General features: G+C 40.1%; 1 protein-coding gene across 4 annotated transcripts in view; it reads left to right on the top strand.

The window, feature by feature from the left end:
• Positions 1 to 17368, top strand: part of LCBK2 (Diacylglycerol kinase family protein) — a 216327-nt gene extending 198959 nt beyond the window's left edge. For 2 of the 4 annotated variants that reach the window (XM_087670321.1, XM_087670319.1), the window contains 7 exons: positions 13274 to 13320; positions 13427 to 13467; positions 13568 to 13655; positions 15814 to 15928; positions 16019 to 16141; positions 16379 to 16479; positions 16573 to 17368. In XM_087670321.1, the coding sequence (XP_087526447.1) occupies positions 13274 to 13320; positions 13427 to 13467; positions 13568 to 13655; positions 15814 to 15928; positions 16019 to 16141; positions 16379 to 16479; positions 16573 to 16717 (660 nt within the window). In that variant the 3' untranslated portion in view covers positions 16718 to 17368. The remainder of the gene's footprint in view (positions 1 to 13273; positions 13321 to 13426; positions 13468 to 13567; positions 13656 to 15813; positions 15929 to 16018; positions 16142 to 16378; positions 16480 to 16572) is intronic. The other 2 variants (XM_087670323.1, XM_087670322.1) reach the window with 2 other exon arrangements.
• Positions 17369 to 21875: the final 4507 nt, after the last annotated feature.

Genomic DNA, 21875 nt, shown 5'->3' with positions numbered 1-21875 from the left:
GTCACTGTTCTTATTCAGCACAAGCAGAGTTCACTGTTCTTACGATTCAGTATGAGCAGAGAAAACACAGAATTGTACCTTCGATGGAATCAATCCATCATGCAAAGCATTTCTTCTAAGAATAGAGAGAGAGGTGATCAGAGGGAGCAAGCTCTACCTCCATGCTTGAGTCAGAGACATAGAAATACTCTCCATGGTTGGTTTTCTTGTAGCAATTTGCCCTCAGCTCCTCCAAACTTCATTCTCCCCTCTGGCCCTTATGCCTATTACGTTTTTTTTAATGCTCTCTCTCTCTCTCTCTCTCTCTCTCTCTCTCTCTCTCTCGGGAATTTGTGCCACATGGCATACATGTAACAATTTTCCTGTTTAAACCTTCCGGTCCAAAATTCTCCATGATCGGTGCAAAATTTGACCTCGGCACAGACCAGGGAATTAATCCTCCTGTAAAAACGAAGACAATGACGCGAACAGATTCTGGGGTCCAAAAATAGTAACTCCCTAAATTTTAGGGATGGTGACCCCTGCATTCCTCAAGTTGTTCTGTGCAACTTTTATCATTGCGACCACATCAAAAGTGCAATGTGGCTCAGTTACAGTAACTTTTATTCCGTGAGCATTCTCACGTGTGCATCTTCTATCTTGGCGAGGCTCATTGTCCTGCACTATCTCCAATGGCTAAGCATGCAGTCTCAAACCACTGGCATTCTATTCTTCAGTGCCCATTCAATATGGAACTGATCCTAAGGCTCAGACAAACCATTAGTCCAATTTGTCCCAATGGCTGCCTCTTCTGGCCATGCAAAGATGCCGCTTATTCCAAGAGAACTCTGGGGGTAAAAAGCAACAGCAACAAAAGAAAAGAAAAATAAAATATTTATATAAGTAAATAAGAAAAGCAATTGTAAACAAGTATCACCACCTGGTGACAGTGGGACCCTAGAGAGTGGCTATGGCTGGCCACTGCAGTCGCCAAGAAGCCGCTGAGGTTCTTGGAGTACACAGCCACCAGGATTGGTAGACATGTATTGATGCAGGAGGACATGGATTGGCGAGGAGGGTAGTGTCTTTCCTTTGGCTTTTGGTACATGGGAGTTTGGCGGTTGGGAGTTGGCTGGCCCAAATGCAGCAGGATGGAGGTTGTAAGTGCTACATACAACAGCACTCGGAAACCCCAAAGCATTGGCTCAGCTTGTGTGGAGAGCAGCGTGTCGTATTCTGCGTTGTGTGGCACCCAACCTTGGATGTATCTCATGGGGGGCTTTTTGCTCACATGCAGTTAGCCAAGGCCGTTACCTTTTGTATGAGGCCGGGATGCAGGATACGATTTTTATCATTGAGGTCGGGTCTTGTGTAGTGCTCGGCTTGGAGGCTTTACCCAGCCGCCAAGTATTGGAGTCCATAGCAGAGCGCTTAGAGGTATGGGAGATCATAGGAAGTCTTACAAGATGGCACATCTGGAAGGCATGCTGTCAGGAGGCTTTTGACAAGAAGTGCCTTTCAGTACACAGGCGACTTTGGCAGAGCTCCCTCTGCGGGTGGTGGGACCTGGTATAAAGCAAGTCTTGAGCTGGTGCAAAGCGAGTCTTGAGCTCATCAAGAGCTCCGTCTTCACTTTCTGCGCAGTTGGGGCGTCCATGACGTGTTCTTCATGATACAGGGAGGCAGCCCAAGATGGCGATACACCCCCCCTCCCTAGCTTCTTGCTCCCATCCCCCCCAAACCCACCTTGAGGGGCTTGTATAGATGATGTATTTGTGATTTGCATGAGCTCTAGCTAGTCTATTGAGCTGAGCACTCCGTTGTAATCAGCCTATTGAGTAATATAATTAGCCACATTTTACTTGCAAAAAAAAAACCAACTCTATGGGACAATTGAACCATGAGATTACTTGCTCCCAAAGGATCTTGGTCGTGGTCTTAGCATCATTTTGGCGAGTTGCTCGAGCTTCCGCCCACTTGGTGAGATAGTTTGTGGCAACAATGATGTACTTGGCTTGTGAGGATTGTGTTGCAGGGCTGATTGGACCAATGAAGTCAATAAACTTCTCACCACTAAAAGGCACATGGAAACTTTACCTCTAACTTTTGCCTTGAAACCTCCACTAAGTTTTAGGCTTCTCTCTCTTTGGAGCACACTAATCCTTGAAACTTTCACATTACTACAATTCTATCTTAACCAATATACAACATTGTATCCACCTAACTAGCCCCTCATGTATACCTTATATGCTAGAAGCACTAGATGTATTCGGAAACATTCTTGTTTGCATACTTTGGACCGTTGCAATGTGACTATGCATGGGAATTTGCATACTACGAGCCATACCAAGATACATTTTCTCATACATTGCATGCATTACTAGCTACATTTTTTATCATGCAGGCATTACTAGCTGAATTTCCCTTGTGGCTAGCACTATACGGGTCATTTTTCATGACCAGCATTAATACCATTCATAGTGGGTTGTATGTGTGCATCGTCGAACTTGCCACTTTGTACCCCTACATCATGCCAACATTACTATAGATGGAGTTATGCATATTACCAGTCATGCCCGGATACATTGGACCTTGCACACCACACATTGGGTGTTGCATACCATAAAGAGTTGTGTCATATATCCCCATATCCGGTCCCTGATCCACTATAGTACAAAAACTAGTGACAAGTTTGGCAATGTCAAGCTTGCCACTTTGTGCCCTTGCATCATACCAACATTGCTATACACGGCGTCATGCATATTACCATCCATATTTGGATACATCAGGTCTTGCTCACCACGCATTGGTTGCCACATATCAAGTTGTATCATACATCCCCATATGTGGTCCCTATCCCATCATAGCATGGAAACTAGTGCCACCACCAAAGTACCATGGCTACCCTATCATTGCATGCATGCCCTGTTGTCCAATAGGCATTTGATTGGCACTTCCAAGTTGGCTTTGCATATGCATCAATTGCCCCACTGGCATCATTTGCTTACACTTACTACCTACATTTGGAACATCATGATGTTTTGGCTCTTCCTTCGGTGCATCTTGCTGTCCCAAAGCTCTTGAAAACGATTTCCTCTTCTTGCAACCTTACTACCCTCCTTTAAGGGGTTTCAAAAAGTGAATAAACTGAGGATCATTTGCCAATTGTATAAACATTTTAGTTGTTGTGCTTAGTTGGTCTTTGAACTGGTCATCAAATTCCTCTTCATTTTGCTAGTCAACAACTTAAAGAGACCTGGAAGAACCCACATTTTGGTCTAAACCAACATTATTAGCTTGTTGTCCATGTTGTAAGCCTATTGCAAGATTAGACATTGCATTTTTCCCAACACTTTGTGCATTTGTAGATTGAGAGGCATCATCCTTGCTTGATCCCATCTCACTATTTGAATATATTCTTTATGTAATGCTCAAATGAATACAATTTCAGCACTAGAGCAAAGCTTCTGACCTTCAATCAAGTGCCTTGGGCCCACCAATTCAACGGAGCTAATGGTATTCTAGCGGTCAAACCTTGAAACCAGCCTTCCTTCTCGGATAGGATGGTATTGAAAATGCAAATGTTATCACTTAATCATGAACATCAGACTACTTGTTGGCCCCAAAAGTGGTGCCCCTTATGGTATTTTTTTATCATGACTTACAATTTGGTTGGAGATTCCGTGAATCTCCTTCGCTCTCCAATTGTCTCTTATTGTCATGACTCAAGTGACCAACAAGCCTTTAAACCAATTTGCTCCTTTGCTTCCTTGGGGACTAGCATTCACATTACTCCTTGCGAGACAAATTCAGCCCCAAATTTGATATTGGCTTGCTGGCCCCTTGAATCTCTCTAAAATTCTTTAATAGCAATTGTTGGAATTCAAGTCCTAGACTCTCAATTCTAAGCATGTATCTCGAGGTGGTTATCAAATCCTAATTTTTATTGTAAATTAGGGTGTATAACAAAGATTTTCCAATATCTCCACCGCTAATGACTCAAATGGTTGGATTTTGTTGAGATAACTTACGAGATGGCTATAGGATGAGAGAGAATATTGTAGAGAGAAATTTTTGAATTTCATCGTGTGAAAGGCTGAAAAACTGCTATTGCCCTACTCAAACAGCCATGGAAGCTCATCTATAGCTTAGAACCACCAAAAAGGCTGCACTCCCTCCTATATGTTGTCACCTACACTAAAAGGACCTTGGGTTGCTGTCACCTACACTTGGAGAGCTCGAAATTGCTATTACTTCTTGTAAAATTGGTCCTTGGTGGCTGCAAATCACATCAAGAGCATCTCCTTGCTCTTCGACGTCCTCTTTTTCTCTCACAATGGTTGGAATAGACTTCCATCAGTCCCCAAAAATATGTTTCTCACTTGCATGAGCAAGCTTTGCAAACTGGCAATCTTCTAATTCCGTTTTTCAGCATTATTCAACTTATTAAATTGATTCTTAAATTACCAATTTTGAAAATCAATTTAATAATTAGTTTAGTACTTAGAAAAATAATTCCATCAACCAATAATTAAATTGGCTAAGCTAATTTGTCTTTCAAGTATCCCTAAGCAATTATTATCCCTTAGATTGGCATTAATTAATTAATTAATGCCTAGTCTCTCATGTTACCATTGACATTAGTGGCCAATAAATTCTAGTTTCATATGGGTTGCGAGATTGACGAGTTGTTCTTCTTTTAGTCTAGGCCTCAATCTGAGGCCAGGTACCACCTAGTACCTATCAAGCATAACTTATTACAACTTTTGCCTTTGGTATCAACTAATATTTTAGGGTCCTAGGTCCCACACTTTGAAATAATTAACTTGTACCTCACATGTGCAAGTCACATTCACACATTTGATTAACTTTTAATGAAATGATAAGCAAAGCAATAAAATTTCACGTCCTCATGACACATTACCTCAATCTTGTTCATTTAATGTTTCTTTATTCTTTTTTACTACCTCAATCCATGGGCTGCCTCTTCTATCTGCCTTTGTACTATCTTTGCCACTTCTACCCATGAGTGAACCTCTCTTTCACATGCCTTTAGTGTCTCTCTCTCTTTTTGTACTTCTTCTTGCACGTTTATTTCTTTGTTCTTAAATGTGTTCAATTCTTCCCTCAATTTCAAGATTCCAATTTTGCAAGTATCTACCACTTTTTGCATTTCAATTTTCAGTGTGTGCATTTCAGACAATATTTGTGCCTAAAATTCATTCTTACTCTTTATCTATATATCTTGCATTTTTTGGCTTTGACCCGCTCTCGTATTTCTTTCTCCAACTCCTGTCTCATACTTCGTAGTGTAGAGCAAATTATGAGATGAATTTCGTTGTACTTCCTTTCATTCATGGTGCATGACGTCTTTTCATACCTATCAGATCTAGGGAAACGGTCCAGTCACAGACCCTACGGCCATATGTTTTGCACACTGTCTTCTTAGGAGTGTGGAACATTGCTTCCATGGTTGGTTGTGTTAGTTCAAAGCCACTTAACTTGTGTTTTGTATACGACAAATCAGAGCAATGTCTGTGATTTATGCAACTTTCAGGATTAATCATTACATCACTCTAGCACGATAGTCACTGTTGCCTCACAACCAACACCACTCTAGCATTGCAATCCAGCATAATCAAAGTCACTGCATAACAGAGAGTGCAACCACAGTCACTGCACCAATGCATAATCCAAAGTACTACCACAGTCATTTATGTCGCTACATAGTCCAGCGTGTAACCAAACTCACTGCATCACTGAATAGTCCACTTCACAATCATAGTCACAGTATAGTCGAGCTGGGTGACCAGAATCATTGCATAGTCCACTGCACGACCAGAATCACTGCAGATAGTCTAGTGCAACTAGAATCAAGGCATGCCTGTATTCATTGTTGACCAGAATCACTGCATTCCAGCGCAACTAGAATCACTGCACTCCAGCACAACTAGAATCACTGCACTCCCTTATTCATCGCATTCCAATGGGACCAGAATCATTAATGGGAAATTTCGTATGCTTAAGGGAAATCTTTATTATTTGAATCATTTGTGTATTCCTATTGCCTAAGAATTCAAGAAAGAAATTCTTAAGGAATGTCGTAATTTGCCTTTCTCTACTCATCTTGGGTTTTCAAAGACTTCAACAAAGTCAAGAACTCGTTCTTTTAGCCAAGCATGAAGGACATTAGAATATACGTGAGGGAATGCATGGAGTGACAATAAGTGAAATTTGAACAGAAACACATACCTAGTGAAATGCAACCATTGGATATACCTAATCAAAAGTGGAAATCTGTATCTATGGATTTTATCGCAAAGTTGCATGTTGCTAGGGGAGGATATGACACTATCTTTGTAATAGTGGATAGACTCACAAAAATGGTCCATTTCTTAATGCACAATTTATCTCAATAATCTTGAACAATAGACACACGGTTGATCCCAGAACTAGCGCCCCTTTCAGTATTTCTTTAACGTTAATTGCTAATGGATTGAGTACAAGTTGAGATTCCACAATCTCCTTTGCTAATCCAAAAGCCCCTTGCTTTACATACAATCAACAATCGATTTGGGCCAATTGCCCCTTGATTTTCACCCAAGGTTGCACAAATGGAACCACTAAAATTGGCCAAATGTCGTCTCAATTCACAATGGATGGCCTAGCATCTGAAATCCCTCTCAATTCCACGAATTTTAGGTGCTGATTTCAGTGTATGATGCCTTCTCCTATTGGCACAAATCCTAAATTGGTTGTTAAACCTAATTTTTGCAAAAATTTAGGGTTTACATCAGAGATCTCTCTCTGTTGTCCACCAAATTTGGTTGAGATCTGCTCAAAATGCCGAGAAATGTTGAGATCTCCCAAGAATGGGCTCGAGAAGTTGAGAGAAAGCCAAGATGAGAGAGAGATCTGTTTTGCTTTGCAAAAAAACCCTAAATTTTGCTTATTGCTTGCTCCAACCTACATTTAATGCAGTCATCTAATGCCAACCATCTCCAAAATATTGTCACCTAATCAACAATGCTGTTGCAAGTCTCTGGAAGGTAACTTCTTGCTATCCCTTATCTGTTGAGGCCCCCAGATGGCTATCTTCTGCAGCAAATTGCTATTCTCTGATCAAAAAATAAACTAGTAGCTCTCTCTCTTCCATTCCCAAGCTATAAACTTACTGAATGGCTGAGACCTAGTTCCCAAAAACGTTTTCTCGGTTTGCATGGGCATTTTTGTCAACTGGCAACGTTCTAAACCCATTTTTTAACATTATCCAGTCATTTAATTAATTTTCAAAATTAAATAAATTTGAAAACTAACTTTAGACCTTTAGACCTTCCCCAAAATTAAAGATGCCCATTCATAATTAAATTGGTTAGGCCATTTGTAGCCTAGAGTGGTCCCCGACCTTTGTTGATCCTTAGATTAGCGTTAGTTAATTAATTAATGCTAATCCCTAGTATTACCACCGACACTTATTGGGCAAATAACTATCCTAGGGTCGAAATTGGCACCAACTAACCCAAAGCCCAATTGGCATAACTTATCACAACGTTTGCCTTTGACACCCATTGCATCCTCAAGGTCCTTGGGCTATTACCATGAAATAACTACCATGTGCATCACATGTGTTAAACAACCTTACACATTTGATTAATAACTTAATCAAATGTTATCAGCAAGATTAAAGCATCTCAAAATTTCACGTCCTCGTGACATTAAATGTAGCCAAATTGCTTGTGAAAGAACTATTCCATTTGCATGGTATGTCCAAAGTATTTTCTTTGATAGAGATTCAAAATTTACATCTGACTCCTCTAGACAATGAGCATTCCCTGCATTCCAATGTGACTAAAATTGTTGCATTCCAATACGAGAGAAAAAAGAAAGAAATATATATATATTAATATTTGCATAAGACCAATGTGACCTCTGAGACAATATCCAAAGTATATCCATATCTAATGTCATCTCATCATTAGGGTGAAGATAGCATGAAAATAAGTGGCCTATGAAACAGTGCTAATAATAACTTTATGATGGGACTATACTAGAGTAAAACCATGTCTAGTGTTGTCCCATCAATAGAGAGAAAAGAAAACCCAATCTAACAAAACTATGTACAGAAAAATGTAGTGGAGACTATAGGCTGTAGCTAATCTCAAGGTCTGCACATGATCTCAGCTATGATGCAATCCCTAACTGCTCCACTGATATGCCTGGTGGTGAGTCTTCAATGTCTTGTGATAATAGCTTTGATCCAACTATAGTGCAATCTCCTCAAACGTGGTCCTAGTAGATGGGGTCATCGTGCTCGACAGAATGAAATGGTTGTATCCAATGTGACTCGGCATGGAAGGGGAGGTGTTTGGTAGGGTGGCTCTATCGCAACAAGACTAGTAGTGTTGGTAGAGAGAGAGAGAGAGAGAGAGAGATTAACGTCTAGCCCAGCCAATAATGTTGCCAATGCTTACATATTTCTTGCCATTGCTACCCTGGACTACTACGACACTGAATGATCTTACGAAGTCTATTCAGTTCATGTTATGGAAGAAGGATTCCTTGCATGCGGGTATTTCCTGGATTTCTTGGTCGCATGCATGCACCCCAAAACGCATGGGTGGAGGGGCTGTTTTGGATGCCCACACTCATATGCTGGCACTCCGCTGGTCTCTTTTTCGCGCCATGTGCTCGGATTGTCATCCTTGGGTCGTCATAGCCCGTTACTTTCTTGAGGATCACAGGCTTCTGCATGGTAATACCCACATCCGCAGTTCGTGGTGGCATGTTCTTAATGCAAATTCTCGATTCTCTAGTTCTTCCTCATCTCTGCTTGCCCATTTGGTGTGTTCCTGGAAACTGGTCCTCCGGAAGTCTCAGTGGCATCCAGCGGAGGATCATTCAGCCACTAATTCGTTTCAATTGGAACTGTTGGCAATCTCGCGGTTAATTTTGTGGGACGGTAAACATGAGCTTCGACCACAATTCAACCGTATGGCACGTTTGGGCTTAACTTCGGTCGCGGATGCTACTCTTGCCAGTCGCAATGTGTTCATGTCGTTTCGTACAGCCAGGAGGATTTTCAGGATCCCTCGTGGATACAGGTTTTTATGGGAACAGCTTTTGAGGGTGCTTCAGAGCAGACAACCCTTTCCTGCCCTTGCTACGGATCGTCCCTGGCAGGATTGGGACTTTGCAGGTCGGCTGCATTTAGAAAAAGCTTCAGCTAACTAGGTGTATCATCTTCTGATTAAAGATCATCAATGGCTGGTTACTAAAGCTAATATTCTATGGGGATTGCATAAATCCTCGTCATGGTGGAGGGTAACTGTGATGGAGGGCTGGTTAAATAAGACACCATTCAAATATAAGGTCTTTCTTTGGAGCGTGATGATTGGTGGTCTTCCGCTTGCTTCAGCTCTTTCAAAGCGCCGAATCTCCAATGGCAACTGTTTCTTTTGCACCACCACTGTGGAATCCGCCCGTCATCGTTTTATTTCTTACCCCCTTGCTCAGAAAATCTGGTCATTCTTGTCAGTCGTCTGGCGAGCGGTGGTTGGTTTCTCACTTTGCCCGTTTGATTGGGTTTTCGCGCAGCCCAAATATCCCACATCGACACAGCCACATATGAAGAACTTGTTTCACTTTCTTCGATATTGGGGCTGTTGGCACAACTGGACCATTCGGAATGCTTTCCTTTTTGATTCTGCTTATAATGTTCAGCGGCATATTGCTAGGCTTAAAGCTTTCTTGTATTGGCAGACAGATCTTCTCCGGCACTCTGACATCCTCTCTCGGGCGGACTTACGCCCCTGGCACATGGCAATTTCCTCTGCGTCTTTGCCATGATTTTGTAACTATTTGGCCCTCTGGTTCTTGTAAACAGTCAGTTTGTACACATGATGGGGTAGAGCCATCGTGCATCTTGTAATCATGGAAACTTTTCGTAATTAATACAATTACCTTTTACGGAAAAAAAAAAAGAGAGATTAACGTCTTTTACGAAGAAAAAAGAAAGAGATTAACGTCTTTTGAGGCCAAAATCAGCCTATGAGACAAAATCATGTACAGTGCTGATTGTCACTAGACATCAAAATATGACATGTTGGAAGCAATTACTGTAAAAAAAAGTGGGAGAGGTGTACAAGACCAAATAGTGCTCGTATAGGGATACAATGGGAGGATAAGATAGTGCATGTCTAATTGTGTGGTTGAATGATACTTATATATTTAGTTTCAACCAAGCAAGATCGGTGGGCAAAGTATGTCATAGATCCCGGACGAAATAGTACAAGGGTAGCATCTAGGTTGGATCCTCAACTCTGTCAGTTGCTACTCATGTCGTTGGCAAATCTCCCTCATTGCTCTCTAATATAGTATCTATGTTTGGTACCCCTGTATCTGTGGGTGGCATGCTACTCTGATCTTCTCAGCTCTTTTGACTATCACCCCTCTTTGTGTGGGGTGCCGTGTGGGTGGTCATTGTCTAGAAAAAATCAGCAAGCTATGATTGATACCCCCCTCCTTGTGTAGTGCCAACCAGTAGTAGTGATGTGCAGAGCCTCTAAATTGCAACTAGGAACTGGCCCAAGTGGCATTGGTGTGAGAACTCCATAACTAGTCTAAGCAAGGTGTCTACCCCAAATAGCGTGGGGTATCTAGCTCAGACTATGCTATAGGCTTTGCATTTGCAAACGTAGTGCTCCTTGCTCTCTACCTCCTAGCACAATATGCTAAAGCGGTTAACTCTAGGGATGTGGGCTGCTCTCTCGGTCTCGATCTCAAGTTGGTGAGAGGATTCTCTAAATTGGCCAATGGCTACCCGCCTCTCATGTGGCATGTATACATCTAGGCATCCAAGTCTCCCAATGAAGCTATCCACGGTAGTCTTTATGAAGTGGTCTTTGTAGTAAGACATCTCAAGGGGGAGGGGCCATATATGTTGTATGTACAATTGGTAGAGATCCTATCACATATCCAAGTTCCTCTCTACGTGGGAGAGGTGTATGAAAGGGGAGTCAAGATCATACTAAAAAGGGGGAAGATGGTCCATGTCAATCTCATATCCTATAAGCCACTACTCAGGTTCTATCCAGATACATGTCACGTACTTTGTATATGAAGTTGATGGTCTGAAAAGGGGCCCTCACCATCATGGGGGTGCAGCAAACTCAATTCTAATAATTTCATGTGGTACTGATGGTTTGTCGTGGATCATGTGTGAGAGCATAATGATCTGTGGTCTCTCGATCTATGTTCGCAGGTATGTAGCCAGGTCAGGGGTCCAAATAGATGCACCATACATCATTGCTAGTGTGACCAGTGTGTCAAATGGTCATCTGCATGTGTGAGGATCCTAGAAGTGTGCTTGGTGGCACTATCTCTCTATTGTGGCCAATGCTGCGTATCCTTGTGTGAGTTGGCCTCTTACTGCCTGTGCCATGGTAAATCTCTGAGCAGATGTAGTGAAAGTGATCTAAGTAAACTATGAGTTCACAACCTCCACCTGTCTGGCTCCTCGGGTGAAGACTGATCTCCTCCTCACTAGGGCTGATGTGTGAAAGATCAAGATCTTGGTTTTCCCAAGATTAACTGTCAATCCACAGTGTGTATAGAAGTCATGACGGGCGTGGAGATGTTGCTATAGACCTTCCTGTGATTCAGAGACCAAAACAATATCATCAACATAAAGCATAATGGAGACAAGTATACCTACTATCTTGTTGTGGAAGAAAGATTATGTGCAAGTAGGTATATCTTGGATATCCTAGAGTCATGTTTGCACCTCGAAATCCATGGGAGGTGGGGCTGTTTTGGATGTAGAGACCCATATGGCAGCCCTTCTTTGGTCCCTATTTTAGGCGTTGTGTATTGGCTAATAACCCTGGACTCTTATTGCCCACGCTCTTCTTGAGGATCGGGGCCTTTGGCATGGTAATACAAAGATTTGGGGTTTGTGGTTGCATGTGCTTAATGTTGAGGTTCATTTCTCTACAGCTACCTCAGTTCATCTTAATCATTCGGTGTCCTCATGGAAAGTGGTGCTTTCCAAGGCCCAATGGCATCCAATAGAGGACAGATGGGTGATTGAGCTGTTGTCTCATGAATTGAGTTTTCTCCTACATCTTGTTGCTGTGTGGGTTGTTTCTCAAGTCTCCGGACCTTTTTGGCCTTGTGTCACTGCCTGCAGGGAATGAAGGATTGAGGAGAAAAGGGTGAAAGCCAACTTCTTGGAAGAGTGCACCTATACAGGGTGCGTGGAAGCTGTTGAAGATAGAATGAGCAATGCTGGGTTGGAGAAGCTGAGGTGATGCTGGGGAGGCTGGCAGGGCAGGTGGGAGTAGATGAGAGTAAGCAGGTAGGTGGCGGGTGTTACAGGCAGGGTGGCAACTTGCTGGCAGTGGCAGGAGCAGCAGGACTGGCAGGAGCTTTGGCGTGAACTTGTTATTTATCAACCAGCTTTGCCAGTTGGGTCAAGCCATATTCTTTACCAAGACCTATATCAAACTCATTGATGAGATCATATGTCTCACAGTGGCTCCAAGAGCCACTACTGTTGATAGCATACTTAGTGATCAGTATGCTGTCTTGAAAGGCGGCCTTTTAGGTAGGTTCACAGTCTTGCAAAACATTTGTAGGTTACAACTGTCATGTGTCACCTTTTAGTCCTGTACCTTACTTATTTCATGCGAACCATATGTATTCCTCCAACTGTTTTGACTGGCCCCTTTAGCGTTTAGCTTTTTGTCTTCTCATGTTTGATTAGCTGGACAGAATCTGGAAGCTGGTAGAGTTGAACGAGTTCTCCAGGACACTCTGTGAACAATTTTAGCAATTGTGACTTGGGGAAAGCACTCTAATGCAGATGTTAAGTATCTAGCAATTTAGTCATTTGTATGCATCCTGATTGGCAATTGCTCTCCTGATTGATTCTCTCGGCTGGGATAAACGCCCCTTGCTGCTTGTTTGTGAAATGTGAGGCATGTTTAATGACTATTTAATCAACTTGATAGCATGACCATGAGTCATAACTATCAGACAAGTGCTCTGCAGTTGAAAAAAGGAAAAACAGGATCTTGCTTTTTCCTTCTGTATCACTTTTCTTAAACTGAAATAGCTAAATGACAAGTTAGAACTCCACAAGATGTAGAAACTTTCGAACGGAATTTGAATATTATTAGTTACAGTTTGTGAATTGATTGAAGTTTACTTTTAGGCTAGACACAATGATGAAGTTTTCTGCTTTACATTTGCTTCCTCTATAAAGATTAATTGATATAACCGTTCCATGGTGCAGCTGATTCCTCTAGGCACTGGGTCTGACTTTGCTCGAACTTTTCACTGGTAGATTACACATTGGCATGTTAAGGATGTTGGTTGCCTATCAATTTGCATTTGTGTATGCCCTTTTTAGGACAGGCTAAGAAAGTGCTTATGAACTGACAAACAGGGCGAATGATCCCATTGAGGCTGTTGACCGAATTGCCAAAGGTATAATGACTATCTGCTTGTAGTCCCAACTATTTTCTCATTTCTCTGTCTTCACATTAGGTGACATCACAAGAGATTCAATTTTAATAAATAATTTCAGGTCAAAGAAAGCGCATTGATGTGGGATATGCACAAGTTGACCAAGATAAAAAGGGTCGTTACTTTGTGAACGTAGCAGATCTACATTTGTAAGTTGATTTCATTACGGGCACCATCTATTGCTATGTCAGATTGAATGAAATGGGAACTTACTGGAAACCATAGAAGTTTTACTCATAATTTTTACAGAGTTCGGACATTCTATTTGTTGTCTTTTGTTATGGTATAGTTTGCTACTTGTGATTGAAAAAATACACATCTGAGAACGTGTGAAAAAGTTCAGATGCCAGGTGCATGGCACCACCTCATCAAATTTTCTCACATTTTGGAAGGGAGTGATTGTTAAGTGTTTCTGTGGTCACAATGTGTGATTGAGGTTGGAAGACTTGTTGTTCCCATTACAGGAAAACAAAGTGTGATACCATGGTTCCAGTATCCTATAAGCTCCAAAACTAACAGATAACTTAGATGTATTTTGTTAATATATGTTTGGATAAATTGCTCCTTGGTGCCCTTGTAGCCAGAGGTTTATCCTAATTGTATGGATTGAGATTAATTTTGTGAAGTCTTTCAATCAAAAGGTGCTGATGGTTGAGTTGGATATAGAGAAAGCACACGATCATGTCAGTTGCTGATTTCTATTGCAGATTATGCAAGCTATGGGTTTCAGTGCTTGAATGTCCAATATTGTTCTTACCATTAACAGCAATGCAGTGGCTCAGATGTTGCCTAATGGTCAAGTCATCAAAACCATCATATTGGCAAACATTCTATGACAGGGATGTCTGCTCCCATGTTGTTACTCATCCTATGCTTGTTTATTGGATTTATTGGCCAATGATGGTGAGACTGAGGGATTGAAGATACGGCTGGGCCTGAGTTGGTGGGATAATCCCTGGCTGATGCTCTTTTTTTTTTACATACCTAGGAGCACAATGTGGACGAAGCAATGGCTATCTGGGACTTTGTTTCGTTTGTCTGCAGACAGCTAGACAGAGGATCGCTTATGAAATCTTGGTTGGCAGGGGACATTGATTTGGGGAAGTACCGTCACTCAATATCTGGGCGATCCAGTAGGGTTGATGTGATACCTAAGAATTTGGTGGAGAGGATTTCTGAAAGAGTTAGAGACAAATTTGTCTATACGAGAGTGCAGGGTCAGTTACTGCGTTTCTCCTTGAAGGTGGCAGATGTGATAATGATTAGCATGGTATCTTTTATGTTACCTGCCTTAGTCCGAAAAAGCTCTTGAGGAACTCATGCAGCCCTCAGTTAACTGAAGAAACAGGATAATAGGCATGGTCAAGCACTGCTCCCAAATGCTATTTGGGTGGGGTGCTTTTTTGCTGCTCATTTGCGTATGTATACACACATAGGTAGTTGTGGCTAGACCTTTAGTCTTAAATGAGCAGGTTGTATTAACCAAATGAAACTCCCATACACCAGCTTCGTGGTTGGATATTGTAAATGGCAGTTAGAGAGCTTTTACTTCTTCATTAGGGTATTGTCTCATCACTCTGTTTCTTGGTGTCACACACAAAAGTAGGAAATTTCATTTAATGTTGAGCTAAATGACTAATAATGTGTCTTCTTTGGGACTCATTCCATCCTTTGATAAGCAGGATCAATGAAGTGATTGGAACTTCAAGAATCAAATATCTTTTTGGTTGGTCTGCAAATGTTGCTCATCACATAGTGGCATTGGCTGTGTGGGGACTTTGGCAAAGAAATTACCATTTTGGGATCAAACGAGTAAGGGAGTACTTGTTTGTCAACGTTCTTTAGGAGCAGCTGGGGTCATTGACAAAGAAAAGGTTGTGCCTTTGGGGTTACTAGAATAGCATGGTAGCCTGAGAATTACGGACAACATTTACATGGGGGCTTATATTGGTGACCAAAAGGCCTATTCTAAATTCCCCACACACACACAGAATCAGCATGGGTTGTCATCTGCAATGTAGCTGCTCCATGGTTAGAGATTATTCTCACAACTACAGGATATTCTTAATGTTCAAGAGCTTCAACAAGTTTTCTCTTTCTTGGTTTCACACTGTTGATTTTTGTGGGTTTTGTTTTCCCCAGTGGTGAATATGGCTTTTGCTGGCCAGATGACCTCTTGTACATCTGACTATTCTTTAATTTCAGCAATCTCTGAGAGAGAGAGAGAGAGAGAGAGAGAGAGAGAGAGAGAGAGAGAGAGAGAGAGAGAGAGAGAGATGGAGATGGCAGTTCTCTTTCAAATTGCAGAAGTGCAAAAGCAGGCTATCATGCTTCAAAATATAAGCGATTTGGAAACCTCTGCTATGTGATAGGTGCTTTACAGGCTTTTATGAGTCATAACAACAAAGACTTGAACATAAGAGTATGTTCAGGCATTTCTAGTCATATTAGTGAAGTTTCATCTATGCTTTGAGACTGTAATGTGTCCTCATGCTCTGTGAATAATTTTCAGATTGATGGAAGAAACTGGAAACAAGCTTCACAGGTCACAGCTCTGGCAGTTGGAAATGCCAACTATTTTGGTGGCGGAATGAAGATCACCCCGAACGCTGAGCCCTCAAGTGGAGATCTCGAAGTAATTTGAATATCGAACAATGTTTTCCTATCTTAACTGCTGGCTGTGCTATCCCAATTGCTTATTGAGATGTGACTGGATAATAAAAGCTCTTTTAGTTGCATCTCAATTTTCATTTTGGGTCTACAGCTCCTAATATTACAAGTTTGATTAAAGCTCTTTTTGTTTCATCTTAATATGAAGTTTGTATTTTCCACTTTTTCCACCTCATTCCAGTACTTCATTTTGGGTCTACAGGTACTAACATTGCAAGGTTTCAAATGGTTTGACTTTGTCATGAAGCTGCCCAAACTCTACAATGGTACCCATTTATCAGTGAAGAACGTATCTAGTGAGAGGCGAGTATTTGCTGTGTCTTTTTCAGCTTGACCTATCTAGTTTGTATTTTCATCTTGAAATGAAACTAATCCAGCACTCTGGTTAATATTCAGAGCTCACACAATTCAAGTTGTGGAGGCAAATGGTGGCAGTGATCCTTCAGGTGGAAAAGTATATGTTCAAGCTGATGGAGAACATTTAGGTTTTCTTCCCGCTACTTTTTCCGTTGTTCCAGGAGCTATTGATCTTCTTGTTTGATATGCAGTCTTGTGAATGGCATGGGTTTTGTTCTTTTTTTGACCTGTCTGAACCGTGTAGCCTAACATTAGTATCACTAGTCTTTCCGATGATTGTGCAGTCTTTGACACTGTACAGCCATTAAAAATATCAAACGAGTTTGGCTCCAATTCTTTCCCAAACTGGCTAAATTCAGTGATCATTTTTTCCCCGCATACACTATGGTGGTTCGCTTTGATTTGAGTAGCTGATTGAAGAGATCTCCTGAACAGGGTACATATGCTAAACCTAACTGTAATGTAGCAAAACTTTTCCATTAAAAATATCAAACTAGTTTGGCTCCGATTCTTTCCCACACTGGCTAAATTCAATGATCATTTTTTCCCCACATCCACTATGGTGATAAGCTTTGATTTGAGTAGCTGATTGAAGAGATCTCCTGAAGAGGGTACGTATGCTAAACCTAACTGTAATGCAGCAAAACTTTTCCAAGGGTATGTTCTAGTGTAGGCTATGTTTTCCTAACATTGCTAGACTTGCTCTAGCCCCCTTTCTAAAAAGAATGACACCAAGCACCATAATTTGCCACTTATATTACATTGTGTAGGAGTACTTTTTTATTTCATCTGTCTTGTGTGCTAGGCATCCCATTTGCATACTGTGGTTGGATCACCTCTTTTTACATATCAAATCATGTAACCCATTTATTATGGTGTTATTAACATGACACGTGATTGTAGCCCAAGTGGTTTGAGCGCAGGGGTAAGTTGCACTATCTATTTGCTTCAAAAGAAACATAGTTATCGTGGAAAGCTATCCTTGGTTGGGAAATATTAATTAGGAAAAGGACACTCTTGGCCACATATACTTGAATTGTTGTTGGTGAATTTTTTGTTTGGGTACATCTTATTAGGTGTTAATGAATAACATGATGTATTGACAAACAAATGTGATTTTCAATATTGGAGTTCTTTTTAACTTATAGGACATCAAAATTTCTTCATTGTAGCCAAGTACTTGGATAATAGTGAATTAATCCTAGAGATTTATCAAGTTCTAGGGCATATCTAAGGACTCCATAGAACTATTATAGTGCAATAAGTTGTTTTCTACAAGTTGATTGGATCAAAGGTCATGGATGCTCAAAATGCTTGGTTCTATTACAATATACAATATCATTTTAAATGAACTCTAGATGGAGAAGTTGTAATGTTTCACTGTTATTTTTGGGTTTTCTACACACATAGGCAACTACCTTATATTTAGCTTTGTGAAGGGTGGTTAGATCTTTTTGACAAATGGGGTATACAATACTAAGTACATAACATTGGCATAGCTAGAAGTTTGAGAGTTTTGCAAGATTTGCCAATGTTGTTAAAGTTTAGGTAGTTGGGTGTCCAAATGTTTGTAAGTTCAACCCTTGGCAATAGTCGTAGAGGCACCCATTGTTTGTTTGCAGGGTAGGTTTTAAGCAAAGAACTTTGGTACAACACTCTTTAAGCCTTGTTGTCTAAAAGGAGAAAAGTCCAAGGTATTGCTAGTATGGGAACTTGAATATGTAGGTTAGTGAATCAAATGTGCATTTGAGATAATACATACTATGGGATCTTCACATTGCCTAATGAATGGTGCTTTAACTCTCATTTAGCTTTTTGGATGATCAATTAATCATAAAGCTTGATTAAAGTATGTTTTGAGTGACGATAGCATTATACACTTGAGATGAAGAGGGAAATCTCCTATTATGGAAGAGCTAAGTGAGATGCATCCAAGCTATATATCCTTTCGGCATTATAGATAGTTATATTGTTGTTTTGTATCTATAACATATGTGATATGTAGTGGAGGTGTTAGCAATGGTATTAGATGTAGTAGTGACTATGGCAAGCTTGTGTTAGGAGGTATACTATGATTGACATCTTTGAGATCCTTGAACAAGGAATGTTAAGTGGTAATTTGGTATACTTAAGTTTAGTGGAAGATAAAATTACCATATTTGTTGTAATTTAGTGGTTTACTTCTAGACTTTAATGTTTGATCATAAAGGTGAAAAGATCACTTTTATTACATACTATGCTAATATCTATTAATACTCTCTCCTAAGAATTCTCTTATGCTTTATACAATTTACGAGAAGAAGAAACGTGCCTAATGAATGCATGAAAACTTTGCAATGTGAAATCATAGAAAATTATCATAGTTAAACAAAATTTGGGCTTTCTTGCTCCTTGTATGAAAGTTACCAACTAAATGTTTGAGTAACATGTTTTTGTGTGGAAAATGAATTGGCATTTTGAATTATTAAGAGCTTGTTGCTTAATGTAACTATAATGTGCCCAATTTTCCAATTTTCTAATATTGAGCTTTGGCCACTTCCAAGATTGTTGATTTCAATTCTTCCCATTTCAAATTTTTTTAGAATGATATAATTAGGGAGGGTGCCTTAAAACACATGAATTACACATTAACACATTGGATTTTATTCTAATCGTTTGTCCATCTGTAAGAAGCTGGGAAGAAATGTGTTTAGCCAGTAACTTTGGTTAATAATCCATTTCTTCTCTTTTCCCTCTCCATTTCTAAGTTGTTCTATTTCTCTCATCTCTTTCTTTTCAATTCTCTCTATAAATCCTTTTTTTTCCTTTTCACATCTGCCTTTTGTTTTATTTTATACTCTCTCTCTCTCTCTCTCTCTCTCTCTCTCTCTCTCTCTCTCTCTCTCTCGTCAAACTTAAAACTAGAAGTAGTTTATAAAATTTGTAATATAGAATACCACACATAGAAACAATCTCTTTTATGCATCATATTTATAAACTTTTCTCTTTACACGAACGTAAGAAATCACATACTTGCTTTGCGTCATATTTAAAAACAATAATATTATACTGAAATGGATCATAGTTAAAATAAAGACCAAGCATCTCAAAAAGACTTTCTCTAAGAGACTTAGTTAAAATGAAGCTCTCCTATTTTGAGAAATCATTTTTATCTCCAAGCAAGACATTCACATGTGAAGCAGAGTCAAATGCAAATATCTTTGGCCTCTTTTCCCATCGATCATGCCATGAAGGGAAACTATAAGATATCCTAATTTCCATTAGCAAGCCACAAAGGCCAAATGTAAGACACTATGTTTCATCCACACACATCCAATTGTTTCCAAGTACCACAAGTAAATGGTTGATGTCAACAAAAAAAAATAGTCTCTTAGGTGCCTAATAGAAACAAAGCTTCCTCTTCTTTGAGGAATCATTAGCAAAATCTTCATTCTCGAGCAAAACATGTGAAGAAGAAGTAGGAATAATCCCACAATTTCTACTGGTAATCGCATAGGCGATACGATAGTCTTACCTCTCTCTTTAGCACTTGCATTGGAACAAAATCACAATATAAGTACATGGAATAACTGACCATTTCATTCCAACAATAATAATACCTAGTCGAACATTTGTAAACCATTTAATAGGTGCTAACAAACGTTAATGCAACCATTCAATAGGTGTTACAAAACAATCCAATTTCTTGAACCCATACTTAAATCAATGCCTCAATATCTTATTATTATGAGAGCGTTGAAACCTTTTATTGTAGTCAATCTCGTACATATGCACCCGAAAACATTTCATATATCTACAATGTATATCTTTTAATATCATATAAATGCTCAATAACTCTTGTAAGTGTCCTTATGATATCATCACTCGTTACAGTTTGTTATCAAATTAGTAATGTCTTTACCCTTAACTTGACTTTATGAAGATGTACATTTTTCTAAACAATCTTTTTAATAATGGCCTTCACGACTCCACTTGGCATATAATGTGACATAATCCTTTCTCTTTTACTTTTTTGGAAAGAATCTAGTTACGTGTCCAAGTTGCTTACACCTCTAACAAACCATACTTATTCTTACATTATTATTCATTCTAGAATTAGGGTTTTTATATAGTGAGGGTCTCCTCTCATTTCTAGCATATCCTTTGTGTTCATTCCTTGGCATTGGAGGTGTTTCCTAGGTCGGCACACCTCTCGACATAAATGGCATGTAAGGAGATTCTACTAGATAAGTCACATTTTGACTATTTATATATTCATTTTGATAGTTAGAAGCTTAGTAATAGTGCTAGTCTAGGATAGGCATCTACAAAAGTCAAATAAATAGTGAAATATAAAAAATAATTCACTTTCAAAAGAGTATATGCTAATCAAATATGGCACGAAGAGCAATTCACATATATGCCAAACTAATATCTCTACATAGTCACCAATAACTACATCTCCGTAGAGAAAGCGATGCGGTGCACCTCTTCCATTTTTGCACTCGCCTTGGGTTTTTAAGGTGACTGTGCCGTTGGCCCTTTTCTCTCTTATTTTTGCTATCAGGGCCCGTTTTTTTCGCTTTGCTCTACATTTTAAATTTTATTTTGCTTCCTTTTTTATTTTTTTCCTTTCTTGCACTAGGGTTAACATTACTCCCCTCTCCTAGTTGAGTGTTAATCCCACGGCACTTGTGCGCTTTGTTGATGAGGGCTCCGGTAGTTAAAGGGTTGTCATGGTGGTCAATGACGGGGCCTTGCAGGGATTGAATGTGGAGAAGAAGCATATCAAAATGTTTGGGGTTGTGGAGGTTAAGAGTGGATTGAGTGGGTGACGAGGACTCCAAAGTCAATGGATTGTCATGATTGGTTGAATTCGCCTGAAAAGGAAAAGAAGATGCACTCCCTTGGGGGTGTGTCTACCTTGTTGTGTAGTGCATTGTGTTCATGGCAGTGGAACTAGGAGTTGGGTTGACCAAGGCAAGCCTAGGGTGTTGTCCCACACTTGAGGACCTAGTTCGTGTAAAGGGGAGGTGCTATGGATGTAGCTTAGGGAAACAAGTCTAACCATAAGTAAGTGTGACCTCCCTAGGTGTGTCTTGCCCTTCATGAGCCCTAAGTGTGAAGTGGGGGAACAAAGGGGCTAGGGGGTTAGGTACAAAGCTGGCCGACTAAGGTCACCGGGGATACACCTAACTTGAGAACCCCTAGGTGCATTGGTTGTGGTATTCTGATGTTATAGTGGACTTCGTTTATTCTTTCGCTTTTTTTCCATTTTTTTTTCTTTTTCTTTTCTTTTCTTTTTTTATTTTTTCTCTGTTTTCTCTTTTCATTTTCTTTCTTTTATTTTTTCTTTTTGGTAC

The sequence above is a fragment of the Lygodium microphyllum genome, chromosome 28, assembly GCF_053477565.2.
Source record: "Lygodium microphyllum isolate KBCC chromosome 28, Lygodium_microphyllum_v1.1.10, whole genome shotgun sequence".
Lineage (NCBI taxonomy): Eukaryota > Viridiplantae > Streptophyta > Polypodiopsida > Schizaeales > Lygodiaceae > Lygodium > Lygodium microphyllum.
Note: the sequence above shows the minus strand (reverse complement) of the source record. Positions and strands in the feature narration are given on the sequence as shown.